The sequence below is a fragment of the Plectropomus leopardus genome, chromosome 15, assembly GCF_026936395.1.
Source record: "Plectropomus leopardus strain MGB_pleo_1.0 chromosome 15, ASM2693639v1, whole genome shotgun sequence".
NCBI classification, from domain to species: Eukaryota; Metazoa; Chordata; class Actinopteri; order Perciformes; family Serranidae; genus Plectropomus; species Plectropomus leopardus.
The window spans coordinates 106,507-130,000 of record NC_142190.1 but is presented as its reverse complement, the minus strand read 5'-3'; the positions used below and the strand labels follow the sequence as shown (position 1 = coordinate 130,000).

The window sequence follows — 23,494 nt, the reverse complement described above, 5'->3', positions numbered from 1 at the left end:
TATTTTCAGGTCATTTTCGTGTTCCTTTTTTACGCTTGTTTTTGGATCATGTCTTGTTAAGTTGTTCGATGCCTTCTCATGTTTTTGAAAGAAATCAAACCAGTTTGCTCAAAGTGTTAATAATCTTTGAAGTATGGAAAACACATTTGACCTGTTTTAGTGAACATTACTTTGGTATCTTTTATATATTTGGTGACTGCGTCCATAAAAATCCTCAGTGTGGAATAATATAAATGTGTAAAAATCAAAAGAATGAAGGATCGATGATCCAGAATGAGTTAAAGGGTTAACAGGCATCTGTTTCAACATCCTGTTGTTAAGTGGAACTGAGAGAAGTTGACAAAAGTGCTGAATGTTCAAAAACGTTTCCTCCGACTCAAACTGAGTCACAGAAACAAAAGTTCTTCCTCTTTTTCTCCCCAAAAAACATCCAGAGTTTCTTCACAGTTTGAGAAAATCGTCTGCGTGTGTCAGCATTTGACTTGTAGTCCCTCAGCTGTCCTCAGGACTACATTTCCCCTCAGCTCAGCTCCTCACAGGTGCAGCAGGTCGATCAGGTGTTGAGCATCAATCAATCAGCTGCTCCAACAGAAACACAGAAACTCAGGAGGAAACGTTTCGGTGTGACGACTCGCTGAGATCAGCTTCAGATCCTTTGATTCATTTTAAAACAACAGTTTAACTCTTTCAGTGTTTCTGCTCCGCAGTTTAACTGCAGTCAACAATCCCAGAGCTTCTACCAACAACGACAACGACAACGACAACGACGACGACAACTACGACAACAACAACTTCGACAACGACAACGACAATGACGACGACAACTACGACAACAACAACTTCGACAACGACAACGACAATGACGACAACTATGACAACGACAAAAACTATGACAATGACAACAACGACGACAATGACGACAACTATGACAACGACAACGACAACAACTACGACAACGACAACAACAACGACAACGACAACGACAACGACAACGACAACAACAATGACGACAACAACGACAAGAACTATGACAACGACAAAAACTATGACAATGACAACAACTACGACAACTACGACAACGATGACAACGACGACAACTATGACAACGACAACAACTACGACAATGACAGCAACGACGACGACAACAACAACGACAACTACGACAACGACTACGACTACAACAACTACGACAATGACAACGACAACGACGACAACAACTATGACAACGACAAAAACTATGACAATGACAACTACGACAACGACGACAACGACAATGACAACAACTATGACAACGACAAAAACTATGACAATGACAACGACACAACGACGACAATGACGACAATGACAACAACTATGACAACGACAACAACTACGACGACAACAACTACGACAACAACAACGACAACGACAACAACAACGACAACAACGACAAGAACTATGACAACGACAAAAACTATGACAATGACAACAACTACGACAACAACTACGACAACGATGACAACGACGACAACTATGACAACGACAACAACTACGACAATGACAGCAATGACGACAACAACAACGACAAGAACTATGACAACGACAAAAACTATGACAATGACAACAACTACGACAACAACTACGACAACGATGACAACGACGACAACTATGACAACGGCAACAACTACGACAACGACAGCAACGACGACAACAACAATGACAACTACGACGACGACTACGACTACGACATTTACGACAACGACAACGACGACAACAACAACAACAACTATGACAATGACAAAAACTATGACAATGACAACTACGACAACGACGACAACGACAACAACTACAACAACAACGACAACAACAACGACGACAACAACAACAACAACAACGACAACGACAACAACTACAACAACAACGACAACAACAACGACGACAACAACAACAACAACAACGACAACAACAACAATGACAACAACAACAAAGACAACAAAAATGACGACAACAACGACGACAACAACAACATCAACGACAACAATGGCGACGACAACGACAACAACAACGACAACAATGGCGACGACAACGACAACAACAACAACAATGACAATGACAACGACAACAACAATGACAACTACGACGCCGACAACAACAACAACAACAACAACAATGACAATGACAACGACAACAACAATGACAACTACGACGCCGACAACAACAACAACAACAACGACAACGACACTTCTCACATGGTTGCTGTTGCTGGAGATCAGAAAGACGACTCAGTAAATGTTAAATGTCTTTTAAGGAGACAGTGACAGGGCGGACAGGGAGGAGGGAGGTGTGTGTGTGTGTGTGTGTGTGTGCGCGTGTGTGTGTTACTGTGTGTGTGTGTGTGTGTGTGTGTGTGTGTGTGTGTGTGTGTGTATGTGCGTGTGTGTGTGTGTGTGTGTATGTGCGTGTGTGTGTGCGTGCGTGCGTGTGTGTGTTACTGTGTGTGTGTGGGTGTGTATATGTGTGTGTGTGTGAGAGTGTGTGTGTATATGTGTGTGAGTGTGTGTGTGTGTGTGTGTGTGTGTGTGTGTGTGTGTGTATGTGTGTGTGTGTGTGTGTGTGTGTGTGTGTGTGAGTGAGGTCAGGTTGTACAGAGGAAGTGGTTCTCCTTCAGTTTGACTTCAACAGTCTGAGGATCAACACCAGAGAGAGAGAGCGATGAAGGTCCTTTCACTGCTGCTGTCGATCGCCCTCAGCTGCTGCTCGGCTCAAGGTCAGAAAAACTTTATAATTTATTATTACTAATTTATTAATGATTTGTTGATTATCTACATTATCGTGTGAAGAAAAAGCCGTATGTATATAAGCTTCATTTCTGTTTGTCAGACTTTAATAAATCTTCTACATAGTAGAGGTGCAGTCAGCAACAGTAAACACTGCTTATTAACACCTTATCAAATGTTAACTGTTTATTAAATGTTATTAACTGCTTATTAAATGTTATTTACTGTTAAACAGTTATGATGGCTAATAAATAATTATTGTTAATGAACAGTGACTGACACTTTAAAAATAGTTATTACTGTTAATAAACAGTTAATGACTGTTAATAAACAGCTTTTGACTATTAATAAACAGTTATTGACTCTTTAATAAAGTTACTGACTGTTAATAAACAATTTAAAATGGAACACTGATGATAATTGATATTATTTATCCAGATGTTTAGATTTATGTTTGTTTGTCCGACATCATTTCTTCTGTAAATATAACTTCATATAAAACCAAAGTTGAGCTATTGGACGTTTCCACGGACAGTGAAAAGACAGGAAGTGACATCATCGATATATAACAACAAATCAAAATCGAGATATTTACATAACTGATCCGGAGCATTGATCACGTGACACTCTGACTTCATAAACGATTCAAAACTATTTAAACTACTTTAATCTTAGTTTGGCCAAAACACAAACAGCCGATGTATGAAAACACGTCTGAGTCCTCCAGACCATTCAAACACAAACTTTATTAGTCGTCTCTCATCCAAACACACAGATGAAACTTTATTAGTCCTCTTTCATCCAAACACACAGATTAATGTCACCATTACTGATGCTTCATGAGTAATAATACTGCTGCCGGTGCTATCTAATACTAATGTAGTACTTGTACTACGGTAGTACTCAGAGCTACCTGTAGTTGACGCACATTCATTCACAGCACGTTGCCATGGTAACCAGTTCCTTCAGCGCTCCTCCACAAAGAAGAAGTGAGATGAGGAAGTGGGACAGAGACCCTCACACACACACACACACACACACACACACACACACATACACACAAGGATACATGGGATACTGTGTGTGTGTGTGTGTGTGGTCTCTGATATTAAATGTGTTTCCTGATCCTGTGAGGTGCCCCCCCGATATCACAAAACCTCTGAACTGAAAAACAGCTCTGACCTAAAATCCTCATGTCTCAAAAAACTGTATATATATATATATATATATATACTAACAATAATTCTAATTATAATAACAATTACAATAAACATAAATAATAAAACAAAAATAATAATGACAATTAAATAATATATAATAATAATATCAATAAAAAATAATTATACATTTTTTTAAATAAAACAATTCTAATTTATATACATATTTTTTTGTATTACAAACGACTAAAATGCCAACGTCAATTACCAATGTACCAATGTTACACAATGTATTCCAATAAAAAATGTATTATCATCAACAAAATCACGCACAATAGGAGGGCCCAAAGGCTCCGTCCTACGGCCGTTGTTGCTTATAAATGATCTCCCATCAGTTTGTGAGCATGTAGAGATCCAGATGTATGCTGACGACACGCTCATTTCTGTCCACGGGAAAGACACTGAGCGGGTGGCCACGACGCTCTCATTACCACTTAATAAAGTTGCAAAGTGGCTAAATGACTCAAATCTTAATTTGAACACAAAGAGACGGTGACAATTTACTTTTTTCCACAGCTCAGTGTTAACGGACAACCAATGAAACTGTAAACGAGGTCAAATACTCAGGTTTGATTTTAGACTCCAGTTTAACTAAAAACATACTAAAAGGATGAGAAAAACATTTAAATATAGCATTGTTAACTTTAAACATACTCGGAAATCAATGACAACAGAAGCATCAAAATTATTCTTGCATGATCTTCTCACATCTCCATTACTGCATATTCTGCTGGTCTCAGACCAGCAGGACTGGGCTGCAGCCAGCTGAGATGTTGTTCAAACAAGCCTTTAATGTCTCTGACTGGAAATAAGTAAATTATCATCATTGTAAATGCTGTCTAAATATGACTTCTTAACCTTTGAAAATCTGATATTGTTTCCAGAACTCCGATTAGTTCATAAAATAATTAACAATAATAATTCTCCACCACTGAAGGGCTTTTTTCAGCTCCGCTCCGAGAAAATGAGCAGAATCTCCCGTTCAGCTCAAATCTAAACATCTAACCTGCCGTCAAACATTACAATATGTTTCCAAACACTGAAATATGTTTCCAAACACTGAAATATGTTTCCAACTGAGCTAAAAATGGCGCCGACGTCACACTTATCCTGTGGAGTCAAAACTCTGATTCTGAGTGACCAGCAACGTCAACGTTTCACCACGATCCCAGTTTCATCAGTGTGTCGGGATGTTGATGTGTTTTTTATTGAGTTGAGTTGTTTGAGCGTAACACACACACACACACACACACACACACACACACACACACACACAGATTGTTTCACTTCCTGTTGTGATTGAGAAACTCATCACATGAAGCTTCACGACAGATCCGTCTGTTTATTTCTGATTATTGACTATTGATCAGTTCTCTGATCATTCAGTCTTACTAACAGACTCAACAAACCAGGCTCAGACGCACCTTTACCAAAACTTTTCCAGGACTTTGAGGTAAAGACCGTAGCTTCCCTGAAACTCCTCATTGGTCCTTTTCCAGGATTTTTGTCTAAACTACCAGAAAAAACTTTATCGGCCAAAAACTGCAAAAACAATAACTATTGTTGGATTTCCAAATTTCTGACGGTCCTTATACGCATCACGTGTTATCATTCAGGTTTGTGAAACAAAATTTCAGGAAATTTCCCAAAACTTTCAAGGTATATTTAGTTCACAAAATCTTTTCCAGGCCTTGAAATTGCTTTTGCAAATCCAAGACTTTCCCAGGTTTTTCATGAGCGTACGAACCCTGAAAATGAGACGTAGACGGACCAAAGAGTCAGAAATCAGAGGAAGCTGTCCGTCTTCACTGCAGGTGATCACCATGGCAACACGCCGGCTGCCATGACGCTTGGCGCCACACAACCCGACTCTGCCAAACCCGACTCCGCCCCCAGGCTGTCGGAGCTGATCCAGGATCAGCAGGAGGCGCCGTGGAGGAGAGAGGTCCTGGACCTGCTGCAGCAGCTGCTCCTGGTCCAGAAGGAGGTGGCCAGTGGGCAGGGCCAGGTGGTCCAACTGCTCAGCATGCTGGGAACTCAGGTGGGTTCACGTTTAAGATTATGTCAGGTTTAGTTTAGTTTATCTCAGGTTTAGCTTAGTTTATCTCAGGTTTAGTTTTGTTTATCTCAGGTTTAGTTTTGTTTATCTCAGGTTTAGTTTGGTCTCACTCAGGTTTATGTAGCTTACCTGACGTTTTAGATTAGTTTAACTCTAATTTAGTTTAGTCTAACTCAGGTTTATGTAGTTTACCTGAAGTTTCAGATTAGTTTAACTCAGGTTTATGTAGTTTATCTCAGGTTTAGTTTAATTTATCTCAGGTTTAGTTTAATTTATCTCAGGTTTATGTAGTTCATCTCAGGTTTAGTTTAATTTATCTCGAGTTTATGTAGTTTATCTCAGGTTTATGATAGTTTCTCCAGTCTGATCCTCTCTGATCTGGTCTGATCCTCTCTGATCTGGTCTGATCCGGTCTGATCCGGTCTGATCTTAAAACCAGTCTGTTGACAGCTTACCTGAGACCGAAGCTGGTGACATATTGATGACATCATCAGTGGCAGGTCACATGGTGTACGGTCTGAACGGGTGTTTTGGTGTTGTGTCCTCAGGGTTCTCAGCAGATCCAGGACCTGCAGAACATGGCCCGTCACCAGAGTCTGCTGGTGGAGAACCACCAGGCGCTGCTGCTGCAGACGTCACGCATCGCCACGCAGCTGCAGGAGCTCGCCAAGAAAACGCCGCCGCCGCCGCTCACCGCCGCTGGCCAATGAGGTCCTCCCATCCTCCACAGGCAGCCAATGAGAGCGTCAGATTCTGTACCAGCAGCCAATGAGATCGTGTCTTTATGCTGACGGTGTAAAATGTTCCGAAGCAGCCAATCAGATGATTCAGTGGCGACCGATAATAATCAATGAGAACGAAGTCCTGTTGATCAATTAAAGAGCCTGAAGATCAATCAGTTTATTGACCTGAAGCATAAAAAATGATCAAAAGCAAGTTTTAAAAAATCAGCAATAAAGTAGAAAGAATTTTCTTCTCTGGCTGTAATTGTTGTTGTTGTAATTCTTCTGTGATTTTAAATAAAGTTGTTTTGTTTAATCCGTCATCTTGTTTCTGTTCCTCGTTCCGACATGTTTTAACCCTTTCAGACCTTCAGTAACGTCACTTGTGCCTCACATTTATTTAACCCTTTGAAAGCTGATGGGATTTTTTTTTTAAAACAGGCGACTTGGAAGGAAATGTTCCACAAACTGCAAGAAATTAGTAGAATTAAAAATGTTAGAAGTCAGAAGCCCAAAAAAAACCTATATTTTTATTTGTCACAATTATGTTGAAAATTATGTTACATAATTATTATTATTTTTGAAGCACTTTTTTTCCAATTCATGTCCCTCCCACCCCCATCCCCGGTGTCACGTGAGAGGAGACGCAGACAGGAAGCAGAGGGGGGGCAGCTGTTAGTCAGGTGATGTGCTGACTGTTGACCTGACGTCCTGTCTGTTTCAGGTTCTCCTGGTCCTCCTGGTCCTCCTGGTTCTCCCGGTCCTCCTGGTCCTCCGTTGATCCGTCTGAACTCTGACTTCCTGCGGAACCAAACCGAAGTGGTCCTGACCGCTGGCCCCGCCTGCACCCTCAGTTGCCTTGGTAACGGCTTGATCAGCTGGACCTTCACTGCGTTTGATCTGCTGTACCGGAACCGATCGCTGAACCCCGTTAAGGTGCCGCAGCTGACCCCCCGACACACCGGGACATACCGCTGCGGGTACACCAACCAGAGCTTGGACCACCTGCACACCTGGATACACCTGTACGTCAAAGGTAAGGTCCACTGAGGCCTGAGGCCATCCCCAATCAGCCAACCAGTTCTCGACAAGTAATAGATTACTCCTCTGACTGATCAGTCTTTACCTTAAGAGTTATCAAAGTAATAGATTACTCCTCTGACTGATCAGTCTTTACCTTAAGAGTTATCAAAGTAATAGATTACTCCTCTGACTGATCAGTCTTTACCTTAAGAGTTATCAAAGTAATAGATTACTCCTCTGACTGATCAGTCTCTACCTGACATCTGATCAGAGTAATAGATTACTCTTCTAACTGATCAAACGTACACCTGCAGTCAAACTCAGTCTGTTAAATTGACTCCGATTCCCATCATGCCCCTCTCTCAGACCCAACCGACCCCTCCAGCGTCTTCGTCACACCTCGCCGTCTCCCTGACTTCAAGGAGGGGGAGGACTTCCTGTTCCGCTGCCTGCTGACCGACCCCTCCGTCACCAACCTCACCCTCCAATCAGAGGACGGCGTCAGAGCCAGGGGGCGGGGCCTGCCCTCCGGCATGAAGGTGACCTTTGACCCCCGGAGAGGAGCCCTAATCCAGGAAGTGCAGGTGTCCTTCAGAGGGCATTACGTCTGTTCAGGCTGGAGGGACGGGACGCAGTTCAAGTCCAAACCTGTCCACCTGCTGGTGACGCCCAGTAAGATCTATCCGTCTGTCCAACTGTCTGTCTGTCTGTCTCATGTCCCCCTGACTGTCCACCTGTCTGTCCTCAGGACTACATCGTCCTCCCTCAGTGTCTGTCAGTGAGGACGAGGTCGTCCGTCTGGAGGGAGAGACATTTGACGTCACCTGTCGCGCCAGTAACCCCTCCTACTTCTACAACCTCACTTGGACACACCCCCAAGGAGAGGTCAGAGGTCACCTGAGCACCGGTGCTCCTGCTGGACTTCCTGTTGAGATGTTGATGTTTGTTTGTTTGTTTGTTTGTTTATTTTAGCCTCTCAGGGTCTTTGAAAGCTGTTCACCTGGAAGCTGTCTGAGAAAGACAAGCATGCTGAGGGTGCCTGCTGTGCGTCTGACGGACGGGGGGACGTACACCTGTAAGGCCTTCAATGAGGCCGGAGTCGCCACGGCAACCACACACCTGAGAGTTCTGGGTAAAAATGATTAAAAGTCATGGTTCAGAATGTCAGAAAAAATACAATAATAATCATAATGATAACATGATGATAATAATAATAATAATAATAATAATAATAATATGATGATGATAATAATAATAATAATAATAATAATAATAATAATAATAATAATAATAATAATATGATGATGATAATAATAATTATAATAATAATTATAATAATAATAATAATAATAATATGATGATGATGATGATGATAATAATAATCAAGTTTACTGTAAATCACCTCGTGGGGCTCTGATCCTGAATGATCTCCAATCATTGAAATCAGTCTCACAAAACAAACTTTACCATTGATTTGGAACTTTGATTGATAATTAAATCGATACGTTTCACCAAAATGACTCATCAATACTAAAGATCAAAGGGTTTAAAGCTGCTGACTCAGCAGATGGTGATTCATCAAACTGACATGAACGAGCTGTTAGCCGGAGTTTGTCCACCGAGGACGAGCCTGGTTCAGTCTGTTGGAGGACAGAGGACACGTCCCTCTGTGTGTCCTCAGAGTCAATGCCTCACTGTCTGCTTTGTTCTCCTCGTTTCCTGAAATGTTATTTTTAAAACCTGAAAGAACCTGAAACAGGAAGAGGAAATGTTGGAACAGGAAGAGGAAATGTTGGAACAGGACACAAAAAGTAGCTGTGATATAAAAACCGTCCATCCTGAGGACGGACATGCTGACGTTAATATTTTCTGTCTCTTCCTCAGAGCGTCCCTTCCTGACCATCTACCTGCTGCAGCGAGCTGATGCTAACGTTCTGAGCATGCAAATGGAGCTGCTACAGGCGAACATTAGCAGTGAGTCATTAGCAATTAATAGGGAGCTAATTGCTAATGTTAGCACCAACAGAATGGAGGTGAATGGGGACAGCAGTGCTAACGTTAGCAGTACTAACATTAGCAGTGCTAACATTAGCAGCAGCAGCACAGTGGAGGTGCATGAGGGGCAGGACGTGAGGCTCACCTTTGTGGGCGAGGCATATCCACCAATCAGAAGGCAGCACTGGACGACCACAACCCACGACAACAATGGCACAGTGCATCAGGAGAGCTACACCACACGCCACAACAGGTTAGCATGCCAACAGACTCTGAAAATACCACCTTAAGTTTTGTTAGGTGGTACAGTTTTACTTTTTTAAAGTGGTATTTTTGGTGTTTAAGTTTGTTAAGGGTGGTACAATTGTCATTTTAAGGTGGTATTTTTCATGCTGCAGGTGGGTGGCGAGCTTGCTGCTGCGGCATGTTCGTCAAAAGGATCGAGGTCGGTACTCGTATCACTTTTCTACCTCGTTCTTCAACGGATCGCATAACATCGACCTCCAAATTTACCGTGAGAAACTTCTCCTCCTCCTCTCTCCTCCTGCTCCTCCCTCCCCTTTCTCCCCGTCATCCTGCTCGTCCTCTCTCCTCCTCCTGCTCCTGTTCTCTTCTCTCCTCTTCTCCTCCTCCTTCTCCTCTCTCCTCCTCCTGCTCCTGTTCTCTTCTCCTCCTCCTCCTCTCTCCTCCTCCTGCTCCTGTTCTCTTCTCCTCCTCCTTCTCCTTCTCCTCCTTCTCCTCTCTCCTCTCTCCTCTCTCCTCCTCCTGCTCCTGTTCTCTTCTCCTCCTCCTTCTCCTCTTCAGTTTTCCTTCTTTTTTTCAGATTTGATTTTACTTCTGTCATTAACTCAGTGTTGTTTGGGAAAAAGTTGAATTTTCTTTTCTCACATTTTATTCATTTTTTATCGTCTTATTTTATGTTTTCATCATATTTTACATAATTTTTAAAAGTTCTTTTACAATATTTGATTTTTTTTTTGTTCTTTTATCACGTTGTATTTATTTTTAACGTTGTCTTATCATATTTTACTTTTCTTCCAGGTGCTCCTAGTGTCATCGTCCGTCTGAAGAACGGCACTTTGACCTGCAGGAGCTGTGGATATCCATTACCCAAAATCCTCTGGTACACCTGCCCCGGGGTCCACGACACGTAGGTACCGTTCACCGTGGCTCATTACAGACGTAGCTCCGGATTCATCAGGAGACGCGGCAGTTTGTCCTGAAGGTGGCGCTAAAACAGGTGGTGAGGTCACCTGAGGTCACCTGCAGGAAATAACAAATATTCGATCTGCACGTTGGACGACTTCCACACAAACCGGTGTCACGTTTGTGTTTGTTTTTGTCTTTGTGTTTTTGTTTGTTTTGGGTTTTTGTTTGTTTCTTTTTGTGTTTCCTTTAGTTTTTGTTTGTGTTTGTGTTTCTTTTTGTGTGTAGTTTTGTGTTTGTGGGCTTTTTTCTGTGTGTGTGTGTATGTGTATGTGTGTGTGTGTGTGTGTGTGTAAGTGTGTATATGTGTGTGTGTGTGTGTGTGTGTGTGTAAGTGTGTGTGTAAGTGTGTGTGTATTCAGCTTCCTGTTGGTGTTCTCAGCTTCAGCGCCGACTTAACAAACTTCACGAGTAAATTTGACTGATATGTGAACATCTGGATCGAGCTGCTCAGGAGGAGCCTGGTGGACCAGATCTTAAAAATCTGATTTGATCACATAATCCAGTTCTGGTTTTGATCCGGATAAAAACTTCAGTGAGTTGGATCAGGAAACCTCTGGGTGCTCCTGCTCGCGGCAGAGGGCTCATTCAGGATTTCAGAATCAAATCCTCACTTTTCAATTAGTCAAATAAATGTTTAAATTTCTGGATATTTCGGACAGAAGTCAGAAGGATTCGCTGAACTGTAACGAACTCAAACAGTGACACAGTTTCTCTTTTCTAAACACAGTTTTTGGTGGTAAAGTCAAACAGTGATGTTCAGTTTGGACACTGAAATGTGACACCAGAAGTCATACACATTATTCATCCAAACTGTAACAAACTGATGCAAAAATACGGCAAAATTCTTCAAGTAATCTGTAGTTAAAAAATACAGTAAAACAGAGTCACTGTTGATGCTTTTTGGAGGAAAAATGTAACTGTAAAGCCCCAGTTTTACTGTGAAAACTGAGAATGTGACAAAGTAACTGACAGCACGACACTGTAAAAGAACCGGAGTTTACCGTCATTTTTTACAGTGTGTTAATGGACATCAGGACACGATGTCTCCACATCGAGATCAGAACGAATGTCTTATTTTAAATCAGAATAAAGACGACAGAGATTAAAAAGAACAAATGAACAAACGTCTCGTCTGTCCCCGTCACTTCCTGCAGGTGTGGACACGTCTCCACCCGTCAGGTCCTGGCTGCTGTGACCTCACAGGAAGAGGAAGAGGAAGCGAGAAGCCACCTGAGCGTCCCCGTGTCCCCTGATGATGATGTCACTGTAGAGTGTGTGGCGTCCAACAGAGCCGGAGAGACTCGAGACGTCTTCACTGTCCGTACGTGTCCGAGTCTTTGACAGCTGACTGTGTGTGGCTGGACTTGTTTATGTTGATTGATTTTTGTGTTTGTTTGTTTGTTTTTCAGGAAAAGCTGAAAGCGTCTTCACGCTGTCTCTGATCGGAATGCTGGCTGCTGGCGTCTTCTTCTGCCTGCTTTCATTGGTCCTCCTCGTCCTGTGGAGACAGGTAGGACTACCTGTCCTTTACAGGAATAATCCAGTATTTATCCTGGATCATCTCACATGTTTTATAATAATAAATAAAGTTTCCTCTGTCTCTGACAATATTTAAATAAAGTTAGAGTGTGCGTGTTCTCCCCGTGTGTGCGTCGGTTCTCTCCGGTTCTCCGGCTTCCTCCCACAGTCCAGAGACCTGCAGCTCAGGTGGACTGCTGACTCTGAATCGCCCGCAGGTGTGACTGTGAGCGTGAAAGCTCGTCTGTCTAAACGTGTCTGATAGTCTGACGACCTAACCCACACAAACACAACACACGACAACACAAACACAACGACACACGACAACATAAACACAACGACACACAAGAACACAAACACAACACACAACAACACAAACACAACACACGACAACAAAAACACAACGACACACGACAACACAAACACAACGACACACAACAACACAAACACAACACACGACAACACAAACACGACACACGACAACACAAACACAACACACGACAACACAAACACAACGACACACAACAACATAAACACAACGACACACAAGAACACAAACACAACACACAACAACACAAACACAACACACGACAACAAAAACACAACGACACACGACAACACAAACACAACGACACACAACAACACAAACACAACACACGACAACACAAACACGACACACGACAACACAAACACGACAACACAAACACAATGACACACGACAACACAAACACGACACACGACAACACAAACACGACACACGACAACACAAACACAACAACACACGACAACACAAACACAACGACACATGACAACACAAACACAAACACATGACAACACAAACACGACACACGACAACACAAACACAACACACGACAACACAAACACGACACATGACAACACAAACACAACACACGACAACACAAACACAACGACACACGGCAACACAAACACAACAACATACGACAACACAAACACAACACACAACAACACAAACACAACAACACACGACAACACAAACACAACACACAACAACACAAACACAACACACGACAACAAAAACACAACACACGACAACACAAACACAACGACACACGACAACACAAACACGACAACACAAACATAACGACACATGACAACACAAACACGACACACGACAACACAAACACAACACACGACAACACAAACACAACACACGACAACACAAACACAACGACACACGACAACACAAACACAACACACGACAACACAAACACAACACACGACAACACAAACACAACGACACACGACAACACAAACACGACAACACAAACATAACGACACATGACAACACAAACACGACACACAACAACACAAACACAACACACGACAACGCAAACACAACGACACACGACAACACAAACACAACACACGACAACACAAACACAACACACGACAACACAAACACAACGACACACGACAACACAAACACGACAACACAAACATAACGACACATGACAACACAAACACAACGACACACGACAACACAAACACAACACACGACAACAAAAACACAACATACGACAACACAAACACAACACACAACAAAAACACAACGACACACGACAACACAAACACAACACACAACAACAAAAACACAACGACACACGACAACACAAACACAACACACGACAACAAAAACACAACACACGACAACACAAACACAACACACGACAACACAAACACAACACACGACAACACAAACACGACAACACAAACATAACGACACATGACAACACAAACACAACGACACACAACAACACAAACACAACACACGACAACAAAAACACAACATACGACAACACAAACACAACACACAACAACAAAAACACAACGACACACGACAACACAAACACAACACACGACAACAAAAACACAACACACGACAACACAAACACAACACACAACAACAAAAACACAACGACACACGACAACACAAACACAACACACGACAACAAAAACACAACATACGACAATACAAACACAACACACAACAACAAAAACACGACACACGACAACACAAACACAACACATGACAACAAAAACACAACATACGACAACACAAACACAACGACACACGACAACACAAACACAACACATGACAACAAAAACACAACATACGACAACACAAACACAACGACACATGACAACACAAACACAACGACACACGACAACACAAACACAACACACGACAACAAAAACACAACATACGACAACACAAACACAACACACAACAACAAAAACACAACGACACACGACAACACAAACACAACACACGACAACAAAAACACAACATACGACAACACAAACACAACATACAACAACAAAAACACAACGACACACGACAACACAAACACAACACACGACAACAAAAACACAACATACGACAACACAAGCACAACACACAACAACAAAAACACAACGACACACGACAACACAAACACAACACACGACAACAAAAACACAACATACGACAACACAAACACAACACACAACAACAAAAACACAACGACACACGACAACACAAACACAACACACGACAACAAAAACACAACATACGACAACACAAGCACAACACACAACAACAAAAACACGACACACGACAACACAAACACAACACATGACAACAAAAACACAACACACGACAACACAAACACAACGACACACGACAACACAAACACAACGACACACGACAACACAAACACAACGACACACGACAACACAAACACAACACACGACAACACAAACACAACACACGACAACACAAACACGACACACGACAACACAAACACAACGACACACGACAACACAAACACAACACACGACAACACAAACACAACACACGACAACACAAACACAACACACGACAACACAAACACAACGACACATGACAACACAAACACAACGACACATGACAACACAAACACAACACACGACAACACAAACACAACACACGACAACACAAACACAACAACACACAACAACACAAACACAACGACACATGACAACACAAACACAACGACACACTCGGTCCACAGCACACACACACTCTCTGATTCAGCCGCTGACACGTTTCTTCTTCTTCTCTCAGAAACCCAAATACGAGACGCGCTGGAAGATCATTGAGAGCACCGACGGAAACAGCTACACCTTTGTTGACCCCAGCCAGCTGCCGTACAACCAGAAGTGGGAATTTCCTCGGGACAAACTCCGCCTCGGTACCAAACACCAGCGCCGTTATTCAAACTCCATCCTGTGGTTTGCTAATTCAAATCAATTAGTTAATTAGTTAGTTCAAAGAGTCATTTATGAAATCAAACCTCTCTGATCGCTTCAGATTCTGTGAGCTGCAGCTTCCTGTCGCTCCCACTAAACATTTACTTTTCAAAATAAAAGCCAGTGGAGTCACAGATGATCATCCTGTCAGCCAAAAACACCAAAAGAAAACACATAAACACAGCCACAAACACACAAAACACAGCAAAAAACACATAAACACAGCCACAAACACACAAAACACATAAAAGCACCCAAATTACTCCCCCCCCCCCAAAACAGGGAAAAGGACATCAATGTGTTTGGAGTCAAGGGATTACTTTGCCCTCCTCTCTGTCTGTCAGGTGCTGTTTTGGGGTCAGGGGCATTCGGGAAGGTCGTCGAGGCGACGGCATACGGTCTGGGCACCAACAACGCGACCAGAGTCGCCGTCAAGATGCTCAAACGTCAGTTTACACCTCTTCATGATCATCATCACATTTCCTTTACCATTACCTCTCATGTCTCATGTCTCATGTCTCGTGTTTCATGTCTCATGTCTCATGTTTCATGTCTTATGTGTTCATGTCTCATGTCTCATGTGTTTATGATTCATGTCTCATGTGTTCACGCACAGCGAGCGCTCACTCAGTTGAGCGTGAAGCTCTGATGTCAGAGCTCAAGATCCTCGGCTACCTGGGTTACCATGACAACATCGTCAACCTGCTCGGCGCCTGCACTCGAGGAGGTGAGGACGCTTTGAATATTTCATTTATATCAAAGATGCAGATTTTAAGATACAGATTGTCTGTGATTGATGTGCTGCGCCTGGATCGTGGTCTTGGTTGTGCTGTTGCTGTGGTCCTGTCCCAGGCTTTGCCTGGATCGTGGTCTTGGTTGTGCTGTTGCTGTGGTCCTGTCCCAGGCTTTGCCTGGATCGTGGTCTTGGTTGTGCTGTTGCTGTGGTCCTGTCCCAGGCTTTGCCTGGATCGTGGTCTTGGTTGTGCTGTTGCTGTGGTCCTGTCCCAGGCTTTGCCTGGATCGTGGTCTTGGTTGTGCTGTTGCTGTGGTCCTGTCCCAGGCTTTGCCTGGATCGTGGTCTTGGTTGTGCTGTTGCTGTGGTCCTGTCCCAGGCTTTGCCTGGATCGTGGTCTTGGTTGTGCTGTTGCTGTGGTCCTGTCCCAGGCTTTGCCTGGATCGTGGTCTTGGTTGTGCTGTTGCTGTGGTCCTGTCCCAGGCTTTGCCTGGATCGTGGTCTTGGTTGTGCTGTTGCTGTGGTCCTGTCCCAGGCTTTGCCTGGATCGTGGTCTTGGTTGTGCTGTTGCTGTGGTCCTGCTAGATGTAACCTACTGCCATTATTATGAGTCATGCTTCCACTATTAATACACGTGACTCTGATCACCTACGATATTTGCATGTAGCATCACATGCTATCATGAACCGCATATGAATTTGATCTGTCTCCATTGTTATAGGACATGTTATTGTTACCATTATTACTGTGCATCTCTCTTTTTCTCTTTCTTTGTCATTACTATAATTTCATTGTTACTTACGACATCTATTGCACGTCTGTCCAGCCTGAAGAGGGATCCCTCCTCTGTCGCTCTTCCTGAGGTTTCTACCATTTTTTCCCTGTTATAGGGTTTTTTTGGGGGGAGTTTTTCCTCAGGTGATGTGAGGGTCTAAGTTCAGAGGGATGGTGCCTGCTGTACAGCCCTCTGAGGCAAACTGTGAATCGTGATAATGGGCTTTATAAATAAAATTGACTTGACTTGACTTTACTCTGACCTCTGACCTTTGACCTCTGTCCTCCTCCATTAGGCCCCATGCTGATGATCACAGAGTACTGTAGTCACGGCGACCTGCTCAACTTCCTGCGGGCACATGCTCACGACTTCATGGCGTCCATTTTGAGCATGGACGAAGTGGAGGGCGCCGTCCTCTATAAGAACATGGCTGCCCAGAGCGCCAGGCTGCGCAGGTAAGCAGGTTTGATACCTGAGCTCAGGGTTAGGGGCTCGAGGGCCCCAACAAAGGACCCGAGGGCCCCTTACTGTGAAGCTTTGTATGAAAAAAAAGAAGCTGTCAGACACAGAGACAAACATCAGGAACAGAGAGGACTGATAACACTACCTGCCCTCACCTGTGCTGATGTCACCATGATGTCACTATGTCTGTGTGTGTGTGTGTGTGTGTGTGTGTGTGTGTGTGTGTTGCAGTGACAGTGGGATCTCGTGCTGTTCAGAGTATCAGGAGATGCAGCCGGTGCTGAGTCCAGGACAAACGTACTCGGGTAACAACCTGAAACACACCTGAACACACCTGAAACACACCCGAATACACCTGAACACACTCAAACTCACCTGCACACACCTGAAACACACCTGAATTCACCTGAAACACATCCAAACTCACCTGTACACACCTGAAACACACCTGAACACACCTGAAACACACCTGAACACACCTGAAACACACTCGAATACACCTGAAACACACCCGAATACACCTGAAACACACCTGAATACATCGGAAACGCACCTGAACTCATCTTCACTCACCTGAACACACTTGAAACACATGAACTCACCTGAATACAACTGCAGATATCTTTAATGTTTGTCTGTGAGGTCAAACCTCTCTGTCTCACTGTCTGTCTCTCTTTCTGTCTCTCAGGTGTGCAGACAGACAGCGTCTCTGTTGGTGACCTCATGAGATTTTCCTACGAGGTGGCTCAGGGTCTTGACTTCCTGTCCACCAGGAATGTAAGCACACACATACACACACACACACACACACACACACACACACACACACACACCATCCATCCATCCATCCATTTTCTTCCTCTTATCCGGGGTCGGGTCGCGGGGGCAGCAGCCTAAGCAGGGAAACCCAGACTTCCCTCTCCTTCGTCCAGCTCTTCCCGGGGGATCCCGAGACGTTCCCAGGTCAGCTGTGAGACGTAGTCTCTCCAGCGTGTCCTGGGTCTTCCCCGGGGCCTCCTACTGGTGGGACGTGCCCTGAACACCTCACCAGGGAGGCGTCCTGGAGGCATCCTAATTAGATGCCCGAGCCACCTCATCTGGCTCTTCTCAACGCGGAGGAGCAGCGGCTCTCCTCCGAGCTCCTCCCGGATGACCGAGCTTCTCGCCCTATCTCTAAGGGAGAGCCCAGCCGCCCTACGGAGGAAACTCATTTCGGCCGCTTGTACCCGCGGTCTTGTTCACAAGACACACACACACAAACACACACACACACACACACACACACACAAATACAGACAAACACACACACACACACTCACAAATACAGACAAACACACACACACACACACACACACACACACACACAAATACAGACAAACACACACACACACACACTAACAAATACAGACAAACACACACACACACTCACAAATACAAACACACACACTCATAAATACAGACAAACACACACACACACACACAAATACAGACAAACACACACACACACACACACACACAAATACAGACAAACACACACACACAGGTGAGAACGTCTGAAATGACATTTAATAAAATGAGGACACAAACTGCAAAAATCATCAGTTTCAATCAGCAGGAAAACTTCTCTAAAAGTGTCTCTGTGTCCACCTGTCTGTCTCTGTGTCCACCTGTCTGTCTCTGTGTCCACCTGTCTGTCGATCTCTCTGTCTTTCTGTCACCCCATCTGTCCGTCTGTCTGTCTGTCCATCTCTCTGTCCCTCTGTCTGTGTGTCCCTCAGTGTATCCACAGAGACGTAGCAGCGAGGAACGTCCTGCTGACGGATCGCCGTGTTGCAAAGATCTGTGACTTCGGTTTGGCTCGAGACATCCGCAACGACGACAGTTACATTGTGCAGGGAAACGTAAGTTCAGCTCGCCGCCGCCGCTCTGCGTAAACAATAACAACGACGACACCTGTCAATCACAGTCATTGATGGTCTCTGTTATTTTGTAATCAATCACGATCACTGATCGTCTGTTTTGGCAGCTGATCTGGTCCTCTGCTTGGGGGGGGGGCGGAGCTGTCTGAGGGGGAAAAATTGCTTTATTTTCTTGAAAGATTTCTGACGATGTGTTTTTAATTTAAAAATGTTTTTCCTTTTTTTGTGTTTTTTTCCTTTAATTTTTTTTAAAAAGACATTTTGGTGTTTTGTTTATTATTATTATTATTATTATTATTATTTCTAAAACACTTTTGTTTTCCTCTTTTAAATATTTTACCAAATTTTTTGAGAATTTTTAAATTTAAATTTTCAGAAATTTTGGCACGAACTAACACTAACACAAACTCAATTGTGACACGTTTAGAAGACAGATCTGAGAGAAGATTAACCCTTTCCTGTCTCTGTGACGACCGAGTCAGGTCCAACTAACATCCACCAGGACTTTTATTTTGACATCTCCCTGTGTTTTATTCTGACAGGCTCGTCTGCCGGTGAAGTGGATGTCTCCGGAGAGCATCTTCCAGTGCGTCTACACCATCCAGAGCGATGTCTGGTCCTACGGCGTCCTGCTGTGGGAGACCTTCTCTCTGGGTAACCACAGCAACAGCCAATCACAGCACAGTTCTGAGTCTGAGCCAATCAGATCACAGCTCTGAGTTTCGACGCCTCCATCCCCAACGATGACATCACAGCTGCATCACCTTTAGATTTAAAAAAAAAAGTCTAATGTTTTCTGCCCGGCAACAGAGATTGGAGCTGTCTGATTGGCCGACAGCATGTGACTCTGTCTGTGTGTGTGTGTGTGTGTGTGTGTGTGTGTGTGTTTGTGTGTGTTTCTACCTTCAGGTAAGAGTCCGTACCCAAATGTTGCCGTGGATACCAACTTCTACAAGATGATCCAAGATGGACGCCACATGGACCAGCCGGACTTCGCACCCACAGACATGTGAGTGCACACACACACACACACACACACACACACACACACACACACACACACACGTCTGTTTAACCCTTCGTTTCTCAGGCTCCATTCAGAAGCTGCTCAAAAGTTTTTAAACGTGAAGAAAATAGTTTTGATGTTTTAAAAACAAACGTGGGGAGATTAGAAAATATTTTCGGTTTTTATGAGCTCAGGTAAAATGTCAAGACAACCTTACGTATAATTATTACGATTAACTTTTTTGAAGTTACAGAATTATTAGAATTTTGAAGCACTTCTGTCATGTAATTTCCTTTCTCTTTTTGTTGTTTTTGTTTTTTTATTGTTTTTTGTCTTTAATATGATATTTTTATATGTTTGTTGTGTGTTTTTTTAGGTAATTTTCTTGTATTTCTTACTAATCTCATGCTTATTTCTGGGTCGTTCTTAAGTTGCTCATTGCCTTCTGTCCGTGTTTTTAAAGAAATCAAGCCAATTAGCCCAGGTATGAAAGGGTTGCATAAAGTTTTATTGAATCTGACACACCTGCGCTCTCTGGAATCCAATGGTTTAAATAAAGTTAATTTGAATGATCTCAGGTGTGATTTAAATAAAGTTAATTTGAATGATCTCAGGTGTGATTTAAATAAAGTTATTTTGAATGATCTCAGGTGTTTTTTTAAATAAAGTTGTTTTGAATGCTGTCAGGTACGAGCTGATGAAGGTGTGCTGGAGTCTGGAGCCGAATGACAGACCGACCTTTAAGATGATTGGTGAGCGTATCCGCAGGCTCCTACCCTCAGCCAATGACACGTCACTACATCACAGCGAGCAGGTGAGACTCCCCCCGGTTTGCTGTGCCCTCAGCGCCGTCTGGCAGGTTCAGTCTGTACCTGAGCCAGTTGTCTCTGCTCGTCTTCTGTCCTCAGGCGGCGTACAGGAACATCAGAGAGGAGCAGGAGGAGGAGCAGGAGGAGGAAGAGGTCAGAGGAGGAGGCGCCCTGAAGAGAGGAGGAGGTCAGTGAACCCTTTACAGACTGTCTCGGCAGAACCACACTGTGATTTTAGACAGCATTCCAGTACCAAGGAAACTAAAGAGGTTTAACACAACAGTGTGTGTCTCTAGTGTGACATTTAACATACGTGTCAGCAGCTGTTTGTAAACAATAACAATGACATCACCTGTCAATAACAATCATGGATGGTCCCTGTTATATTTGTAAACAATGTTATTGACATCACATGTCAGTAACAGTCATTGATCATCTCTGTTGTATTTGTAAACAATAGCAATGACACCACATTTCAATAACAATCATTGGGCGGCTACTTCTGAAAACATTTTTGGTGCTTTCTTCTTTTCTTAAAATTTTTGTGCATTTTTTTGGGGGGTGGGTGTTTTTTTTTTTCTTTTCTTCGAAATTAAATTGTCAATTTTTAAGGGAAACAGCTTCCTTTGTGTTTTACATTTTTTGATCATTTTCTGTTTTCTTTGAAAATTTGTAATAATTTTTATTCTTTAAGAAAAGACGAGTGGACTCTGTCCTGTCTGTGATCTAAGCTTTTCTACAGGACGGATAGGAGGACAAATAGAGTGATTTCCCTGCCTTGGACAGGAAGTGTGAAAGGACAGTTCACCTGTAGAGATGTGTTCTGACTCCACCTCCTTCTCTGTCTCTCAGAGCGCCATAAGGACAGGGATGGGGACAGGGACAGAGACGGAGACGAAGACAGAGACGGAGACGATGAGGACAATGAAGAGGAGGAGCCAATGATGAAGAACATCTACCAGCTATCCTGATTTTCTCGTCCAATCCAAATGTCCTGCAATGTCTCATGTTGCCACTCCTTTTTGGAGAAAACATCACTGTTAAATTTTTTTATTTTTCTTTACATCCCCAGTGAGAGGCGGACAGTGAGAGGACATGTCTTCAGTGTGTCCACAGAGAGGACAGACACCGTAAACTGTCCATCTGTGACCATGTGATCGCAGCTTTTTTAACAATGTGAATGTCCACAGGAAGTTGAATAAGAGAGGGTGTCCTACAGAGAGCGTCCTCCATCACTGTGACATCACTGTGATGTCACAGTGATGTCACAAACTGAACAATTTTTCTTCCATTGATGTCGAACTGTCAACGTCTGTATTTTTACACAATAAAAATAAATTCTAATTAACTTTATATACTTTTATATAGGTGTATTTTATTGTATTATATTTATATAACTTTTATATTCATTTTCATCTGCTGAGTGTGGCTGTGTCTAATGCCTGGAGGCTCAGACTAACACCTGAGGCTCAGACTAACACCTGAGGCTCAGCCTAACAACTAACAACAATATAAATCTATTTTCACAGAAACATTAATAATCAGTGAAACTGTCTGATTATTTTATTTTATTATTATTAGTCTTTTATTAACCCTGTGTTGACCCTTTGTAACTAAACCTGTTGGGTTTCTTTAAAAAGAAGAGAGGAAGGCAACGACATGGCCCAAAAATTTGCGATTAAGATTAGATCAATTAGAGATTAACAGAAAGTTGCAAGAAAGTTACAGAAGGAAAAAGAGAAAAAACAAACAGAAGTGGCCTGCTTAAAAATTTAAAAAATATAAATAAAAATGTTGATGTATACATCTTCTGTAACATAACGGATCACACATCCTAATAATCATAAATAAAATGTTGTGTACATTTTTGTGATGATTTTCTAACGACTCTTATTTAAATCTTTCTGGTCATTTCTGTCACTTTTTACTGATTTCTCACAGTTTAGTGCCAAGCTGCGGGTTTGTTTTTGTGCTCAGAG

General features: G+C 42.9%; 1 protein-coding gene across 1 annotated transcript; it reads left to right on the top strand.

Moving 5' to 3' along the window:
* Window positions 1-2,603: 2,603 nt before the first annotated feature.
* On the top strand, window positions 2,604-23,379 carry csf1rb (colony stimulating factor 1 receptor, b). Its single transcript, XM_088088645.1, has 22 exons — window positions 2,604-2,746; window positions 7,479-7,790; window positions 8,144-8,449; window positions 8,526-8,662; window positions 8,750-8,909; window positions 9,662-10,025; window positions 10,171-10,286; window positions 10,814-10,922; window positions 12,136-12,302; window positions 12,391-12,491; window positions 15,627-15,753; window positions 16,156-16,257; window positions 16,428-16,538; window positions 17,615-17,774; window positions 18,013-18,086; window positions 18,470-18,558; window positions 19,560-19,682; window positions 20,243-20,354; window positions 20,610-20,709; window positions 21,394-21,520; window positions 21,615-21,702; window positions 22,368-23,379. The coding sequence occupies exons 1-22, from the start codon at window positions 2,692-2,694 to the stop codon at window positions 22,484-22,486; spliced, it is 3,159 nt and encodes a 1,052-aa protein (XP_087944771.1). The 5' UTR covers window positions 2,604-2,691; the 3' UTR covers window positions 22,487-23,379.
* The last annotated feature ends 115 nt before the right edge of the window (window positions 23,380-23,494 follow it).